General features: G+C 48.3%; 1 protein-coding gene and 1 long non-coding RNA gene across 2 annotated transcripts; one reads left to right on the top strand and one right to left on the bottom strand.

Moving 5' to 3' along the window:
• Nucleotides 1–52: 52 nt before the first annotated feature.
• On the bottom strand, nt 53–7,924 carry LOC140713464 (uncharacterized). Its single transcript, XR_012095541.1, has 3 exons — nt 7,848–7,924; nt 3,216–3,590; nt 53–2,188 (listed from the first exon to the last, which is right to left on the bottom strand). It is a non-coding gene; the product is annotated as an uncharacterized lncRNA (long non-coding RNA).
• A 180-nt stretch (nt 7,925–8,104) lies between these two features.
• Nucleotides 8,105–18,247, top strand: PSMD2 (proteasome 26S subunit ubiquitin receptor, non-ATPase 2). Its single transcript, XM_007971905.3, has 21 exons — nt 8,105–8,292; nt 8,740–8,796; nt 9,173–9,337; nt 10,727–10,848; nt 11,034–11,258; nt 11,553–11,711; nt 11,862–12,006; nt 12,185–12,245; nt 12,492–12,638; nt 12,815–12,921; nt 13,119–13,246; nt 13,475–13,562; nt 14,974–15,136; nt 15,260–15,361; nt 15,556–15,701; nt 15,956–16,039; nt 16,572–16,740; nt 16,829–16,923; nt 17,107–17,233; nt 17,651–17,769; nt 17,906–18,247. Exons 1-21 carry the CDS (start codon nt 8,158–8,160, stop codon nt 18,086–18,088), a joined length of 2,727 nt encoding a protein of 908 aa, XP_007970096.1. The 5' UTR covers nt 8,105–8,157; the 3' UTR covers nt 18,089–18,247.
• Nucleotides 18,248–18,715: the final 468 nt, after the last annotated feature.

Below are 18,715 nucleotides of genomic sequence, written 5' to 3'. Positions count from 1 at the left end.
CTACAGAGCAACTACTGTATGCCAGCCACTCTCCTCAATGCTCATTTACTCACTCAGCAGATACAGGGGACTGAGATTTGAAGACCAGAGAAGACAGAGAAAGAGAGGCAGGACGGAGGAATGGAAGGAAGTTGAGTCTGGCTGGGCAGAATACATTGTCTGCTAACTGGTGGCCATAGCCCCACCCCCAGCTGTTCTACAGCTGGAAGGATTTACTGCTTCCCTCCACTGGTGCATGCAGCCGGGCCTGACACTGAGTCTAGGTAACTACTGGGCCAGGGTCAACTTGGAAGATGGGTAGCCCTTACCCTGCAGTGGTGGGAAGTCCTGGGCAAGGTAGCATATCACTCCCTGAGCTCCCAGAGCTCAAAGCCCTGGCCTCCGCTTGTAGCTGAAAAGACAGACATTTCCTTCTAGCCTCAAAGACTCAGAGCTCCTGAGAGTCACTCATTCCACCTACACGCACTCATCAGGCCTACCAAGTGCCAGGCACAGAGACTGCGCATATGGACTCTACCCTCCAGAGTGAGGGAGGGAAAAGGAACATTGACTGAATACCTCCTGTGTTCCAGGCACCTGTGCTAGGTGGCTCATTTCTTTATTCATTCATCCATTTATTAATTTATACATTCATAGGCTTATTTTCAAAAAATATATTGATTTATCAACAATGTGTCAGGCACTGGTGATATAAAAATGAATAGGATAGGTGAGGTGGTGCACCTGTAGTCCCAACTACTCAGGAGGCTGAGGTGGGAGGATTGCTGGAGCTCAAGAGTTCAAATCCAGGCGTGGGCAACATAGCAAGACCTCATCTCTTAGAAAAACAAACAAACAAACAAACAAACAAACTGATGAATGAGAAGTTTCTTCTTCCCTTAGGTGACTCTTCTTCTGTTGGCACTTCCACCTTTATGAGCTCACCTAATCCTTGCAGCAACAGCCCTTTACAAATACTCTAGTCTCCATTTTACAAATCTAACCCTAACTACTTCACTGCAGTCAAAGAGAGCTGGGCTGAAATGGAAGCTCTGATAGTTTTGTGAGCTTCAGCTCATTCCCTAACCTCCATGAGCCTCAGTTTCTTCACCTATGAAATGAGAACTACAGCAAAACAGTGGAAAGAGTCCAATCTCAATTATCTTTATTTTTTATTTTTGAGATGGAGTCTTGCTCTGTCACTCAGGCTGGAGTGCAGTGGTGCAACCTCTGCCTCCTGGGTTCAAGTGATTCTCCTCCCTCAGCCTCCCAAGTAGCTGGGATTACTGGCATGCGCCACCACACCTAGCTAATTTTTGTATTTTTAGTAGAGATGGGGTTTCACCATGTCGGCCTGGCTGATCTCAAACTCCTGACCTCAAGTGATCCGCCTGCCTCAGCCTCCCAAAGAGCTGGGATTACAGGTGTGAGCCATAGCACCCGGCCTCAATCTCAATTCTCTTTAAAACTCAGTGCTCTAGGCGGGGTGCAGTGGCTCACGCCTATAATCCCAGCGCTTTGGGAGGCCGAGGCAGGAGTATCACAAGGTCTGGTGTTTGAGACGAGCCTGGCCAACATGGTGAAACCCCATCTCTACTAAAAATACAAAAATTAGCTGGGCGTGGTGGCGCATGCCTGTAATCCCAGCTACTTGGGAGGCTGAGGCAGGAGAGATTGCTTGAACTGGGACCTGGGAGGTGGAGGTTGTAGTGAGCCGAGATTGCACCACTGCACTCCAGCCTGGGCTACAGATCAAGACTACGTATCAAAAACAAACAAAAACACAAAAAAAACCTTAGTGCTCTCCAAGGTGCAAGTAGGGATGAGTTTGTTCAGTCTGGAAGGGGAGGAGTGAAGCTCTGGTTATGATTGCTGCTGGTCCTTGGCCCCTTGGCGAATGGCACTAGTATGTGTCCCACAATCTCTCCATAAAGAGCTGTATGTGGATCTCTCTCATGTGACCTCAAAGTGCTGGCTGCCCATGAAAGGAAGAAAGTAGCTGACTGCTGAGAAAGGAGGAAAGTGTTCTGAGGAACTCCATGACCCGGGGAAAGCACAGCCTGAGTCTCTAAGAGCATGTCTCCAGGGTAAATGACTGTGTGTATTGGAAAGAGGAGGGCCATCACATCTGCAGGCCTGGTCTAGCTCCAGCTCTGCCACCCTTGAGCTGTATGACATTAGGCCTTCAGGTCTCAGTATCTTCTGCAGTCTGTAAAACAAGTGAATTGGATGAGACGATCTCTGAGGAACATTTCTGCTTTTATGCTCTAAAAAGTGAATCCATGGGCTTAGCAAATTCCAGCACCCAAAGAGATAGTAATAAATGACTTATGACATTCAGATGAGATTTATAATGTCAAACAGCATAATGACAGAGGAGAGAGGCTTGGCAGATAAAGCCTTAGCCTTTCCCTGACACCTAATTTCAGAGGCCAGTTTACGATTCTGACAGGCTGGCCAGTGGGGTATTAAAACCTCATATTGCAAAAAGGTCAAAGTGTCAAATAATGATGATGATGATAGCTAACCTTAATTTACTGAGTCCCTGTTTTGCTTAAGCTTGTGCTAAACACTTTAAACATACCTTCTCATGAAATGCACACAACGATTTGCAAGGAGGTTCTATCATTGTCTCTATTTTACAAATGGAGAAACTAAGGGAAAAGATCACGTAACTTCCAATGTCAGACAAGACAGATTGCATTAAAGTTAGATTTGGAACTCAGATCCCCTTAATCACCATCAGTTAGTCTTCCGACACAACAGAATTTAGACTCAAACACAGACATCTGTCTTCTGGGCAATTTCACCATACTTCTGAGTGGGACCATCATCAGCAGATGCATTTCCATGCAACCCAGATCCCCTGGGCAAGGCACATGTGACAACCAGACAGCTTCAGGAAACCTAAGCACACATTAAGCTGAAATCAAGCCAGGGAACACCTGTTTGTTGAACACTCTGCAGGTGCTTGGTTCCAGAGGCAAGGCAAGGTGAACATCAGGTAAGAGATGTAACCTTTACCCTTAGTAGCCCTGTCAGGCTGAGTATGCATATGTAATATGCTCTGGTGTGTCAAGGCAGAAGGGGAAATAAAGGATGGTGCTCCTCAGTGGACACAGGAAAGCAATTATTGGTAAAGTGCTGGGCCATCCCTTATGCAGTCCCATTGGTAAGTCTAACTAATTCCCATCCACAATAAGCTAACATATGCCAAGAAGTATGATTTCACACACCTGACAGCGCTTTGGAAATGTCCGGGTGGAAGGGTCCCTCATAAAACTAAGCACAGTTTTCTGCAGTATTGGAGGTCCAATTTTTTTGTCGTCGTTTTTTAATTAAAAAAAGCAGGCCAGGTGCAGTGGCTCACACCTGTAATCCCAGCACTTTGGGAGGCCAAGGCAGGCGGATCACCACGTCAGGAGTTCGAGACCAGCCTGACCAACATGGTGAAACCCTGTCTCTACTGAAAATACAAAAATTAGCCAGGCGTGGTGGTACGTGACTGTAATCCCAGCTACTCAGGAGGCTGAGGCAGGAGAATCGCTTGAACCCAGTGAGCCGAGATCGCGCCACTGCACTGCAGCCTGGGCGACAGAAGCAGACTCCATCTCAAAAAAAAAAAAAAAAAAAAAAGTAGTTTTAGTGGATCTGTTATGATTCACAAATGGAGAAACCTGATGATTTTCCAATGCCTAGTTCTGGCCTCAAAAGACAGCCCCCAGTGGGTCATTATTATACACAAAGATGGCCTGAAGATGAATGCAAAGCCATTCATTCTTTCATTCATTCATTCATTCATTCACGCATGCATGTATTCTGCAAACATTTATCAAGGCCTACCACAAGCCAGGCACTAGGCTGGAGGCTAGGAGCATAAAGATGAATAAGACACAGTTCCAGGCCAGGCACAGTGGCTCATGCCTGTAATTCCAGCACTTTGGGAGGCCGAGGCAGGCAGATAACTTGAGGTCAGGAGTTCGAGACCAGCCTGGCCAACATGGTGAAACCTCGTCTCTACTAAAAAATATAAACATTAGCTGGGTGTGCTAGTGCATGCCTGTAGTCCCAGTTACTTGGGAGGCTGAAGCAGGAAAATCACCTGAACCCGGGAGGCAGAGGTTGCAGCAAGCTGAGATCATGCCACTGCACTCCGGCTTGGGCGACAGAGCACAGTTCCTGTCCTCCAAGGGCTCAGAGTCTAGGGAGGGAGAGGTATGTGCCAAGCATGATGAGAGCACAAGGAAGAAATGAATAACCTAAAGGTAGGGTAGGAAAAGCTCCCTGGACTGGTGACATGGAGCTGGAGCTCAGAGGATGGGAGAATTTATTAGCTGACAAACAGTGAAAGGCGTTTCATACAGAAGGAGCAACAATGTGAAATGGCCAATCAACTGAAGGGGCAAGGCCTATTCAGAAATGGTGAAGTGTTTAGAATGATCAAAAGGGGATAAGTGAAAGGGACACAATAAGGGATTATGAGTCTGTAGAAGGGTGGTAGTAATAGTAGATATGAAAAGAGAGAACTGTAAAATCTTCTGTGGGACTAGGTATGAAAGGGAGAAAAGGCTGGGCGCAGTGGCTCACATCTGTAAGCCCAACATTTTGGGAGGCCGAGGCTGGTGGATCACTTGAGGTCAGGAGTTTGAGACCAGCCTGGCTAACATGGTTAAAACCCCGTTTCTACTAAATATACAAAAAATTAGCCAGGTGTGGCGGCACATGCCTGTAATCCCAGTTACTTGGGAGGCTGAGGTAGGAGAATCACTTGAACCTGGGAGGCGGAGGTTGCAGTGAGCCGAGATTGTGCCACTGCACTCCAGCCTGGGCAACAAGAGGGAAACTCTGTCTCAAAAAAGAAAAAAGAAAAAAAGAAAATAAAAAAATACAATTTGCTGTCAGTCCCAGGAATTAAGAGTAAGAAGGGCCACAGCACAATCTGGCTGTTTGAAGAATATCTCACAAAGAAAGAAGCAAGCCAGTGGAGACAGTGCAATGCTGAGTGCTGCCAGGAGCATGCCTGGTGTTATGTAAGTGATGGCTTTGGGTTGAACAGTTCTCTGATGTGTGAGCTATCCATAAGATACTATAGCTCTACGGCTTAGGCTGTGTTTGGGGGGCAGCATGGCAGGCTTCCAGATGTAATGTAAGGAAGGAGGAAGGTAGGGTCAGGTAATGGGCTGGCCCCGATTGGAGAGCAGTTTGGCCACAAGGCTGGGAGTTTGGTGATATGGTAGGAAGGAGTGCTCCTAGAAAAATACTTTGGATGAAATGAAGTGTGAAGCAGGACATCAGTATTATCAAGGGGCCTTGAAAAAATGCCCACAGCTGGGCACAGTGACACACACCTGTAATCCCAGCACTTGAGAGGCCAAGGCGGGTGGATCACTTGAGATCAGGATTTTGAGATCAGCCTGCCCAACGTGGCAAAACCCCGTCTCTACTAACAATATAAAAATTAGCACCGGGCACGGTGGCTCAAGCCTGTAATCCCAGCACTTTGGGAGGCCGAGACGGGTGGATCAAGACTATCCTGGCTAACATGGTGAAACCACGTCTCTACTAAAAATACAAAAAAGATTAGCCAGGCGTGGTGGCGGGCGTCTGTAGTCCCAGCTACTCGGGAGACTGAGGCAGGAGAATGGCGTAAACCTGGGAGGTGGAGCTTGGAGTGAGCTGAGATCCTGCCACTGCACTCCAGCCTGGGTGACTGAGCAAGACTCCGTCTCAAAAAAAAAAAAAAAAAAAAATTAGCCAGCATGGTGGCAGGCACCTGTAATCCCTACTACTCAGGAGGCTAAGGCAGGAGAATTGCTTGAACCCAGGAGGTGAAGGTTGCAGTGATCTGAGATGGCGCCACTGCACTCCAGCCTAGTGACAGAGTGAGACTCCGTCTTAAAAAGAAAAACAAAAGAATGGCCAGACATTTGCATTTGGCAAGAGAAACTTGGAAGCTTGAGGGCTTGGAGGCAGGGAGTAGGGGACAAGAATGTTTAACTCACACTGTAGATTTGAGGTAATTGGAAAATAAAATGACAACTGCCTGCTTTCTAGTTGCCAGGCATCTACCTGGGCACTTTAAATACCTCAGCTCTTTTCTTTTTTTTTCTTTTTTTTTTTTTTTGAGATTGAGTCTCACTCTGTTGCCCAGGCTGGAGTGTAGTGGTGCTATCTTGGCTCACCACAACCTTCGCCTCCCAGATTCACACCATTCTCCTGCCTCAGCCTCCCAAGTAGCTGGGACTACAGGCGCATGCCACCATATTCGGCTAATTTTTGTATTTTTAGTAGAGACAGAGTTTCACTATGTTGGCCAGGCTGGCCTCGAACTCCTGACCTCATAATCCACCCGCCTTGGCATCCCAAAGTGCTGGGATTACAGGCGTGAGCCACTGCTCCCAGCCTCATTTCATCATAACAACTTACAAGAGAGATACTTTATGATTCACATTTTACAGAAGCAGAAACCAAGCTGAGAGAGATTAGGTAGCTTGCCCAAGCTTCACGGCTGGTGAATGGCAGAATTTGGTTGTAAATATCAGATCTACCTCTAAAACTTGTGTTCTCCTATGTGTAAAACCCCCAATGTTTTATTTCAAAACATTTCAAACCTACAAAAATGCTAAAACATACTACAACACCTATTCATTTACTCTTCATCTGCAGTCACCTGAGCTTTATTAAAGCCACATCACCTTACCTCCTCTAAGGTACTGGCTGGGGTGTGACTGGTATGTGGCACAAAATCTGCGATCTGATATAAGTCATGGGGATGGGCACGGTGGCTCACGCCTGTAATCCCAACACTTTGGGAGGCCAAGGCAGGCGGATCACCACGTCAGGAGTTCGAGACCAGCCTGACAAACACGGTGAAACCCCGTCTCTACTAAAAATACAAAAATTAGCCAGGCGTGGTGGTACGTGACTATAATCCCCAGCTACTTGAGAGGCTGAGGCAGAAGAATCGCTTGAACCTGGGAGGCGGAGGTTGCAGTGAGCCGAGATCGCGCCACTGCACTCCAGCCTGGGCGACAGAGGGAGACTCCATCTCAAAAAAAAAAAAAAAAAAAAAAAGTTTTAGTGGGTCTGTCATGATTCGCAAATGGAGAAACCTAATGATTTTCCAATGCCTAGTTCTGGCCTCCAAAGACAGCCCCCAGTGGGTCATTATTATACACAAAGATGACCTGAAAATGAATGCAAAGCCATTCATTCATTCATTCATTCATTCATTCATTCATTCACGCATGCATGTATTCTGCAAACATTTATCAAGGCCTACCACAAGCCAGGCACTAGGCTGGAGGCTAGGAGCATAAAGATGAATAAGACACAGTTCCAGGCCAGGCACAGTGGCTCATGCCTGTAATTCCAGCACTTTGGGAGGCCGAGGCAGGCAGATAACTTGAGGTCAGGAGTTCGAGACCAGCCTGGCCAACATAGTGAAACCCCCATCTCTACTAAAAAATACAAAAATTAGCTGGGCTTGGTGGCGGGCGCCTGTAATTCCAGCTATTGGGCTGAGGCACGAGAATCGCCTGAACTCGGTATGGGGAGGTTGCAGTGAGCTGAGATCGCGCCACTGCACTCCAGCCTGGGCGAGAGACGAGTCTCCTCAAAAGCAACAACAACAATAACAAAGCCAAATGAAGTTAATATTTCACAGTGGGCTAGACACAGTTACACAGACTTTATACAGGCGGCAATCAAGCGTCTTGGACTTCAAGAAATCTAGTTTGTCTGTCGCGCCACGCAGCCAACTGGAGTGTCATTGTGGGTTCTATTTACACCGTTATGAGAAAAACCTATGGCCAAGGAAAACTCGGTATCTCGGGTCGCAAACCGCCCATCTACGGCAGCGAGCGTACCCAAACGCCACACGGCGAAGTCCCGCTGGTTGCAGGAAACTCCGAAGAGGTCGGGGACCAGGAGTGCCTATGGCGCGGGGGAGGCTGGGAATTGTAGTCTCCGCCTGCCTCCGTGGGCGGGGTCAGGGGGCGGGGCTCTCAGGCCGTGTGGGTGGATGGGTCGCCGAGCGCCCCCGGCTCGCCCCGGCGTTTCCGGTCGCGGGTGGCCTCTGGAGGAGGAGGGGCGCCGCGGCCGACGCGCGCGAGGCGGTCTGGGAAAAAGGGCGGTGCGAGCGGGTGCGCGCACAGCGGGCCGGCAGTGGCGGCGGAGATGGAGGAGGGAAGCCGGGACAAGGCGCCGGTGCAGCCCCAGCAGCCCCCCGTGGCGGCCCCCGGCGGCACGGACGAGAAGCCGAGCGGCAAGGAGCGGCGGGATGCTGGGGACAAGGACAAAGAACAGGAGCTGGTGAGGCGCGACCCCGAGAGCCGGCGGAGGAGGCCGCGGGGCTGAGTCACGGCGGCTCCGCAGGCCTCAGGCCCGACACCCAACGACCCCAGCGCATCAGGGAGAGGGCGGTTGGGGCGACCCTCGGGACTCTCGGCACCCTGCCTCTCTGCTCCTCATTCTCCGTTCCGCGCTGTCACCTCCGCCATCTCCACCAACCCTCACCACCGCCGCGTGAGGTGGACTCGGGCGGGTCATTGTCACCTCCGTTTCCTAGAGTGGCTTTCAAGTAGAGCCTGGTTCAGAACCCAGGCTGATTTTCCACCAGGGCTTCCTATTCCCACTGTTTCCTTGTCCACCTGGCCCCTCCTAAGAAGGCAGGCTTATTCTCCACCTGCCCCGGGTAAGTGGGAGGAGATCGTCTTTGGGATTCCTTCTCTTCATGAGCTGCTTCTCCCAACCCTCCAGTCTGAGGAGGACAAACAGCTTCAAGATGAACTGGAGATGCTCGTGGAACGACTGGGGGTGAGTCACGATGTTAACACGATTCGGACATGTTTGGATCTTTCCCACTTGTTTGTTTTATTCTGTTCTGAGGCAACTGCTGTGTGCGGTGGACTGTATTTTAGGGTCAGTGTTATGGTGATGTTGGGAGGCAGGAGAGTTACAAAGGATATTCGTACAGTTTTGCAGCTTTCTCTTGTGGGAGAAGCAGAGTTCTTAACTCTTAACTTGTGTCGTTTGTTTTTGTGCCAGGCAGGGTGCAGGGAGTTGAGGAATCACAGATGAATGAATAAGACACAGCTATTTCCTTGGAGGAGTTGTTAAGTTAAATATCTCTGCATTATGACTTGAAGGGGTGTGACTCCTTTTTGTCTGAGCCCTCTCTTCTCTTGATCAGGAGAAGGACACATCCCTGTATCGACCAGCGCTGGAGGAATTGCGAAGGCAAATTCGTTCTTCTACAACTTCCATGACTTCAGTGCCCAAGCCTCTCAAATTTCTGCGTCCACACTATGGCAAACTGAAGGAAATCTATGAGAACATGGCCCCTGGGGAGAATAAGGTAAAACAGTTTCAAACCTGGTGGAGGCCTAGTTTAGGAATTCCTTTTTACCCAGACCATGGGGGGGCTCGTTGTGAGTCACAGGCAGCCTGATAGACCTAAGCCCTGATCTATTTGAGCAGAGTTCATCACAGTCAAAACATCCATAAAAGAGCTGAAAGGATGATCAACTTCTCAGAAGACACCGTTTCTGTTATTTGTATTGGACTTTGGGGTTTCATTATAATGGTTTATTTTTAACTTATGTTTAACCTTGGTTTTTCTCTTTCCTTCTATCCCATACACATTCATTTATCTCTAAAATATGTTCCACATTCAGTCACTTCTGTGCTTGCTGGTACAACCCTCATCCTGGAAATGTTCAGTTTTCCCGTGGGCTATTGCAGCACCTCTTAACTGATGTTGCTTTTGTCCTTTGTTCCTACACAGTCTGTCTCTTATGTAGCAGCTATTGTGATCTTTCTCAGTTATGGGTCTTTTCTGCTTAAAACCTTTTAATTGTTTATAATTGTCATTAAAGTAAAATTGAGAGCCTCCATTTTTCTCCGCATTATCCCTTGTTTATCACCCTTCAACTGTGTTAGTTTAAAAGGAAGATAGTGGCTGGGTGTGGTGGCTCACACCTGTAACCCTAGCACTTTGGGAGGCCGAGGGGTGGATCACCTGTGGTCAGGAATTTGAGACCAGCCTGGCCAACATGGTGAAACCCTGTCTCTACTAAAAAAATAAAAAATAGGCCGGGCGTGGTGGCTCACGCCTGTAATCCCAGCACTTTGGGAGGCCGAGGCGGGCGGATCACAAGGTCAGGAGATCGAGACCATGGTGAAACCTCATCTCTTCTAAAAAAATAGAAAAAATTAGCCGGGCGCAGTGGCGGGCGCCTGTAGTCCCAGCTACTCGGGAGGCTGAGGCAGGAGAATGGCGTGAACCCGGGAGGCGGAGCTTGCAGTGAGCCGAGATTGCGCCACTGCACTCCAGCCTGGGCGACAGAGCGAGACTCCGTCTCAAAAAAAAAAAAAAAAAAAAAAAAATTAACTGCATGTGGTGGTGGGCACCTGTAATCCCAGCTACTCAGGAGGCTGAGGCAGGAGAATTGCTTGAACCCTGGAGGCAGAGGTTGCAGTGAGCCGAGCGCACCATTGCACTCCATCACTCCATCCTGAGAGTGAAACTGCATCTCAAAAAAAAAAAAAAAAAAAAAAAATGGAGATAGCAACACCAACCTTGGTTTTTGTGAGGTTTAGCTTAGATAACGTGTTAAATTTCTAGTACAGAGCTTGGTATATAGTTAATAGTTAAATTTTGGAGATAACGATCTTGATTCCACAAGGCATGTTCCCTTTATGCTGGGCTGTTGGGTTTGACTTCAAAGGACCATTTTCTTTATAGTGTTTTGCTGCTGACATCATCTCTGTTTTGGCCATGACCATGAGTGGGGAGCGCGAGTGCCTCAAGTATCGGCTAGTGGGCTCCCAGGAGGAATTGGCATCATGGGGTCATGAGTATGTCAGGTAAGATCTTTCTTGGGAATCTGAAGGGGGCTCTGAGGCTCTGAGATAATTCAGAATTCTCTTGTGGAGTACCATCTGTCTTGGAGTATCAGTGTATTGAATTTCCCAGACACTGGATTCCTTGACCCACAGAGAAGTGCTTCCCCTGAAGCTGTGCTCCCTTAATCGTCTGGGCGTATCTGTAGGCATCTGGCAGGAGAAGTGGCTAAGGAGTGGCAGGAGCTGGATGACGCGGAGAAAGTCCAGCGGGAGCCACTGCTCACTCTGGTGAAGGAAATTGTCCCCTACAACATGGCCCACAATGCAGAGCATGAGGCCTGTGACCTGCTTATGGAAATTGAGCAGGTGGACATGCTCGAGAAGGACATTGATGAGAATGCATACGCAAAGGTCTGCCTTTATCTTACCAGGTGAGTGAACATGATAGGGATGGGTGGCAGGCATGCCCTCCTCAGCACCTCTCTCTCTCAATTGTGCCTCCTCTATTTTCCCAGAGCATTTGCTCAAGCATAGCATCACGCTGTAGTTAATCTGTTGATGTCTGAGTTTCTTGAGGACAGAAACTTTGTGTCTTCTTAGTACTAACATCTAGCACAGTGCCTGGTGTGTAGTAGGTATTCATTATTTATTTTGGGTAAGTGAATTCAATGGGGAAAATGAGTGCTTGGCACTTTCTGAATTCTTTGTTACTTTTACTTTTGTAGTTGTGTGAATTACGTGCCTGAGCCTGAGAACTCAGCCCTACTGCGTTGTGCCCTGGGTGTGTTCCGAAAGTTTAGCCGGTTCCCTGAAGCTCTGAGATTGGCTTTGATGCTCAATGACATGGAGTTGGTAGAAGACATCTTCACCTCCTGCAAGGATGTGTATGTAGGGAAGAAGTTGGCAAAGAGATAAGCTCATGAATAGGACATTTGCATAAAGAGCTAGGACTTGTAGTTTCTGGTTAGGGCTTGAGGGGTTTTCCTGTGCCCTTAGTGGGCAGTGGTGAGCAGATGTACGGACTCTCTCCACAGGGTAGTACAGAAACAGATGGCATTCATGCTAGGCCGGCATGGGGTGTTCCTGGAGCTAAGTGAAGACGTTGAGGAGTATGAGGACCTGACAGAGATCATGTCCAATGTACAGCTCAACAGCAACTTCTTGGCCTTAGCTCGGGAGGTGAGACTGCCCTTTTTTCATCAAGGCCTTTTTATCATAATTCTACCTGCCATTTCACCTCGCCAACTATACCTCTGACTAGACTCTCCTTGATTAGAATTGCCATTCAGTGGGATAGCAGAAGGGACAGCTGGGGGAGTTCTAGGGGAGCAGTTGTGACCCTCTGACTTCTCTTCAGCTGGACATCATGGAGCCCAAGGTGCCTGATGACATCTACAAAACCCACCTAGAGAACAACAGTGAGTATCCCTGTCTGTGTGTGGAAGTTGGGGGATTGTAGTTACGCCCCTTGTATTGGGAGTGATGGCTTGGCCAACATGCTTATCCTACTGAGCTCAGAATCCCCATGAACTTTTTTTCAGGTCACTGCTTGGGGGTATAGGTAGAGGATACTAAAGGACTAGTTCAGAACCAGAAACCAGCTGCCATGCTGTGTTTCTTTCCTGTCCTAGCTGAAACCTTCTTTCCTCTCCCTCCTGTTGCAGGGTTTGGGGGCAGTGGCTCTCAGGTGGACTCTGCCCGCATGAACCTGGCCTCCTCTTTTGTGAATGGCTTTGTGAATGCAGCTTTTGGCCAAGACAAGCTGCTAACAGATGATGGCAACAAATGGCTTTACAAGAACAAGGACCATGGTATAATTCCGTTCGTGCTTTGTCTTTTGTTTTGCTTTGATCACTTCTTTTGTCCTCTTGGAGTCATAAGTTATCTGACAAGGGATCCACCGTGCAGTTCTTTGGAGAGCTCTTTATAATAACAGGATCCTCAGGATAGGACCATTTTAAAACTAATAGATTCTTCCCTGGTATAGGAATGTTGAGTGCAGCTGCATCTCTTGGGATGATTCTGCTGTGGGATGTGGATGGTGGCCTCACCCAGATTGACAAGTACCTGTACTCCTCTGAGGACTACATTAAGGTTCGTCTACATACAGCCTGCTCATGGGGACTTCCCCCTTCCATATTCTAGTGCCTAGCAGTGCCTCTCTTGCACTGATGAGGTCTGCCCAGTTTTTAACTCCAGTTAGGGCGGGTGCTGCAGTGAGGCCCATGTTGCATCCTTTGTGGTGAGGAAGGTAGAGTATCCTGAGTGAAGAATCTGTTTGCTCTTTGTAGTCAGGAGCTCTTCTTGCCTGTGGCATAGTGAACTCTGGGGTCCGGAATGAGTGTGACCCTGCTCTGGCACTGCTCTCAGACTATGTTCTCCACAACAGCAACACCATGAGACTTGGTTCCATCTTTGGGTAAGGTTCCTCACTTTTCTTTCTGGTAGTGCTCAGCCTGTACACTCTGGAGAACAGGAACTGGGCCCTTTTCACCTATACTGCCAAGGGCTACCACTATGCCTACCGGGTATCTGACTCTTGGTGAATGTTTGTTGAAATGGTGAATGAATGACCGATTCTCTTTTTGTTCTTTTCTTGCTGCATCCTTGGGTATGTGTTGGGGACCGCCTCCCATGGCTTTTGCAGGCTAGGCTTGGCCTATGCTGGCTCAAATCGTGAAGATGTCCTAACACTGCTGCTGCCTGTGATGGGAGATTCAAAGTCCAGTATGGAGGTAAGTAGAGGCTAGTGAGCATTTAGAGTAAGTAGGGAAGGTGCTTTGAGTCCTACTTTCTCTGATAAATAATGAAAAAGAAGTAAGTGTGTGCATGTGTGCATACGTGTACATGCCTCTTTGTGTGTATTGAGGGGTGTCACCTCAGTGAAACCCCTTGATCTGGAATTCTAAGCCTCTGGTGGTTTTAAGGCTAAAGAGTTAACATTTTAGGCCTGGTGCAGTGGCTTGTGCCTGTAATCCCAGCACTTTGGGAGGCTGAAGTGGGTAGATCACTTGAGCCCAGCAGTTTGAGACCAACCTGGGCAAGACTATGAAACCCCATCTCTACCAAAAATACACAGAAAAATTAGCCGGGTGTGGTGGCACTCGCCGATAGTCCCAGCTACTAGGGAGGCTGAGGTGGGAGAATTGCTTGAACCTGGAGGTGGAGGTTGCAGTGAGCTGAGATTGTGCCACTGCACTCCAGCCTGGGTGACAGAGTGAGACCTTGTCTTTAAAAAAAAAAAAAAAAAAAAAAAGGACAACAAAAGTTAACATTTTAGTATTGGGTTCTGTCCCTTGGAATGTCTGAGAAACTACTTGGACTAGAGTGAAGTGTAACTTAACACAGCCTGGGGTTGATGATTCTCCTTAGTATTATAGACATTGGTCAGCCTTAAATGTTCATACTTGTGCAGCATCATTAATGGATAAATATAGCATGGTGGCTAGTGGCATAGGTTTTAGAGTCAGAAAGTCTTGAGTTCAAATCTTGCCACCTCTGCTTATAAGCAGTATGATCTTGAACAAGTAATTCATTCTCTTCAGGCCATATTTTTCTCATCCATAAACGGGGATAACGGCCAGGTGCGGTGGCTCACGCCTGTAATCCCAGCACTTTGGGAGGCTGAGGTGGGCGGATCACAAGGTCAAGAGATCAAGACCATCCTGGCCAACGTGGTGAAACCCCGTCTCTACTAAATACAAAAATTAGCTGGGCATGGTGGCGTGCACCTGTAGTCCCAGCTCCTTGGGAGGCTGAGGCAGGAGAATCACTTGAACCCAGGAGGCAGAGATTGCAGTGAGCCGAGATTGCGCCACTGCACTCCAGCCTGGCGATAGAGCGAGACTCTGTCTCAAAAAAAAAAAAAAAAGCAGTGCAGGGGATAACCTCAGGACCTGTGATCCTGGGGTTGTCATGAGGGTTAAATGTCGATAGTACGCAAAACAGTTGGCCTAGTGGCTGGCATATAGTATATATTCAATGAGTAATGGCTACTATTGTTATTTTGATCTACCATCAAAAAGGGATTATAAACTGTTATTAGTGAGAATATCTTGTAGTGGACTGTAGAAATAGGCTGTCTTGAATCAAGACATAAATGTTTTAATAACTTACTGTGTGTAATACTGATTTTCCTACCTCTAGGTGGCAGGTGTGACAGCTCTAGCCTGTGGAATGATAGCAGTGGGGTCCTGCAATGGAGATGTAACTTCCACTATCCTTCAGACCATCATGGAGAAGTCAGAGACTGAGCTCAAGGACACTTATGCTCGTTGGCTTCCTCTTGGACTGGGTCTCAACCACCTGGGTGAGGGGATGTTTCTATTTGAGCAAAGAGCTGACAGTAACTGGATACAACAGGGAGGGTTTATGTGTCAGGCTGTGCTGGATGGAGGCAAGTATCCTCAGACCCCTTGAATCTGTCCTGTAGGGAAGGGTGAGGCTATCGAGGCAATCCTGGCTGCACTGGAGGTTGTGTCAGAGCCATTCCGCAGTTTTGCCAACACACTGGTGGATGTGTGTGCATATGCAGGTCTGTGTCTTTATGAGTCTGTCTTGTGCTTCCCCAGTGACTCCTCACTTCTTTCTTGGTCCTTATTTTCAGGTTGTTTCTCCTTTCTCCTTCATTGTGATCTGCTCTAGATTCTTTAGACTTACACTGTTTTCCAAAGCATTTCCTTGGTAACTTCTCATTTCTGTCCGTTCTCCCTCACCACCCTGATGCAGGCTCTGGGAATGTGCTGAAGGTGCAGCAGCTGCTCCACATTTGTAGCGAACACTTTGACTCCAAAGAGAAGGAGGAAGACAAAGACAAGAAAGAAAAGAAGGACAAGGACAAAAAGGAAGCCCCTGCAGATATGGGAGCACATCAGGTTATATGGGCAGCTGGGCACTTTCAGAGAGGCTATGAGAAGAGATAAGCATACAGGGGAACTGGGTTTGGTTTTTGCTTTAGAGCCCCTCTGGGTATTGCCACGTATTGAAATAGCGTGAGACTGGGTTCTGTATGTAAGGGGTAAGGGTGTTCCCCACGGGATGGCTTTTTATTTTCAGATGGGACTTGAGGCAAGGGTGACTGTTTTTTATTCCTTGAGCTTAGTGGGTTCTGGTGTCTCTTCAATTGCAGGGAGTAGCTGTTCTGGGGATTGCCCTTATTGCTATGGGGGAGGAGATTGGTGCAGAGATGGCACTACGAACCTTTGGCCACTTGGTGAGTATAGCATGAAGAAAATTGGAATATATTGGTTTTGATGACCTGGGGTTCCCCAGCGAAGACTTTTCTGATGGGTTTTCTTGGTGGACAGGTGGTCTTTTTGCTGTGCCTTTTCTTTTTTTTCTTTTTTTTTGGAAACGGAGTTTCACTGTTGTTGCTCAGGCTAGAGTGCAATGGCATGGTCTTGGCTCACTGCAACCTCTGCCTCCTGGGTTCAAGTGATACTCCTGCTTCAGCCTCCCAAGTAGCTGGGACTGCAGGCGCACACCACCATGCCCAGCTAATTTTTGTATTTTTAGTAAAGACAGGGTTTCACCATCTTGGCCAGGATGGTCTCAATCTCTTGACCTTGTGATCCAACTGCCTCGGCCTCCCAAAGTGCTGGGATTACAGGTGTGAGCCACCGCGCCTGGCCTGCTGTGCCTTTTCTACAGAAGTTAAGACCCCCTTTTACCCATCAGTCCACTCCTGTAATGGAACTTGTTTTTACTGCATTCCTCTTTACTGTTGTATTTTCTTGGATCATCAGCTGAGATATGGGGAGCCTACACTCCGGAGGGCTGTACCTTTAGCACTGGCCCTCATCTCTGTTTCAAATCCACGACTCAACATCCTGGATACCCTAAGCAAATTCTCTCATGATGCTGATCCAGAAGTTTCCTATAACTCCATTTTTGCCATGGGCATGGTGGGCAGTGGTGAGTATCGGGCAGAAGAAGATCATAAACAGATTGGGGGAAGATTTGAGGCCCCATTTTTCACTTCTGTAATGCTTAACATTTCCAGGTACCAATAATGCCCGTCTGGCTGCAATGCTGCGCCAGTTAGCTCAATATCATGCCAAGGACCCAAACAACCTCTTCATGGTGCGCTTGGCACAGGTAAAGAATAGAACTCTTCTTCACAGAGCATGCCGGGGAAGTATCTGTGGTGATGGAAGGAGGAACATGGAGTGCTGGCCCAGGAGGAAAGATGTGACCACATGGGAGATTTCTGTTTGGCTGGGTTAGGCAGTGATTCCTCAGTGGTGACTCCTCACCTCTACTTCCCTCTGTTTTTTTCAGGGCCTGACACATTTAGGGAAGGGTACCCTTACCCTCTGCCCCTACCACAGTGACCGGCAGCTTATGAGTCAAGTGGCCGTGGCTGGGCTGCTCACTGTGCTTGTCTCTTTCCTGGATGTTCGAAACAGTGAGTTCCTGTCAGAAATTTTATATCATAGCATGTAGTGCTCTGACTCCACCCTTTCCAGGACCACTTGGATAATTTAGGTTCAAGACCCCAAGTTAGCTCTGTATCACTCTAAGTTCCTGAGATTCTTTGGGCCTTTCATCACCCACACTTTCGATCTGGCCCGAAGAGGCTTGAGGGTGGTGTGCCCTGCATCTGCTCCTAAGTCACTGGGGAAATGCGATTTTCAAGTCTAAGGGCTGTAAGCAAAGTGATGTGGGGGTATCTCTGGGTTAGTAGTAGGGTATATGAGGGGAGGAGTATGAATTCAGTCATATGACTGAGGGGTTAAAGGGTTAGGGCTGAGGTGGGCTCTAGTGTTTCTGGCCAGGCCTGCCCTTTTGTCTCCCAGCTTTTTGTCCTGTCTGCTTCCCTCAGTTATTCTAGGCAAATCACACTATGTATTGTATGGGCTGGTGGCTGCCATGCAGCCCCGAATGCTGGTTACGTTTGATGAGGAGCTGCGGCCATTGCCAGTGTCTGTCCGTGTGGGCCAGGTGAGAGGTTGAGTAGAGGGGAGGGCTCAGGCTGTATTCCCAAACTGGAGAATGTACATATACTTGCTTTGTTGAAACTAGCGTGGGCAGTGGGTTGTTGCTACTTTTCCATCTTTTCAATTTTCTTACCCTACAGGCAGTGGATGTGGTGGGCCAGGCTGGCAAGCCGAAGACCATCACAGGGTTCCAGACACATACAACCCCAGTGTTGTTGGCCCATGGGGAACGGGCAGAATTGGCCACTGAGGAGTTTCTTCCTGTTACCCCCATTCTGGAAGGTTTTGTTATCCTTCGGAAGAACCCCAATTATGATCTCTAAGTGACCACCAGGGGCTCTGAACTGCAGCTGATGTATCAGCAGGCCATGCATCCTGCTGTCAAGGGTGGACACGGCTGCAGACTTCTGGGGGAATTGTTGCCTCCTGCTCTTTTGTTACTGAGTGAGATAAGGTTGTTCAATAAAGACCTTTATCCCCGAGGCCTCTCTGTGTCTGTTTTCTGGGGTGTCATGGCTGGAGTCGAAACTAGGGTAAGGAGTGGAAGTGAGAGGACATTGTTTGGGGCAACTCTGAGTCTAGGTTAGCAGTGGGGCTGCCCTGGATGGAAAGAACTGAGCCCCTCCCCTCCCCTGGGTGGAAAAAACTAAGCCCCTCCTTTCTAATCATCTTCTGTTTGCATTTTCTTAGAACCCTTGAGAAGCCAGTAAATGTAATGGATCTTCTTTTTGTTTTGTTTTGTTTGAGACAGTCTCGCTCTGTGCCCCAGGCTGTCGTGCAGTGGGGCAATCTCGGCTCACTGCAACCCCCACCTCCCGGGTTCATGCCCTTCTCCTGCCTCCGCCTCCTGAGTAGCGCCTGCCACCATACCTGTCTAATTTTGTATTTTTAATAGAGACAGGGTTTCGCCATGTTGGCCAGGATGGTCTCAAACTCCTGACCTCAGGTGA

Source organism: Chlorocebus sabaeus, chromosome 15 (assembly GCF_047675955.1).
Source record: "Chlorocebus sabaeus isolate Y175 chromosome 15, mChlSab1.0.hap1, whole genome shotgun sequence".
NCBI lineage: Eukaryota > Metazoa > Chordata > Mammalia > Primates > Cercopithecidae > Chlorocebus > Chlorocebus sabaeus.
The sequence above is the reverse complement of the archived record's forward strand: the minus strand, read 5'-3'. Positions and strand labels throughout refer to the sequence as shown.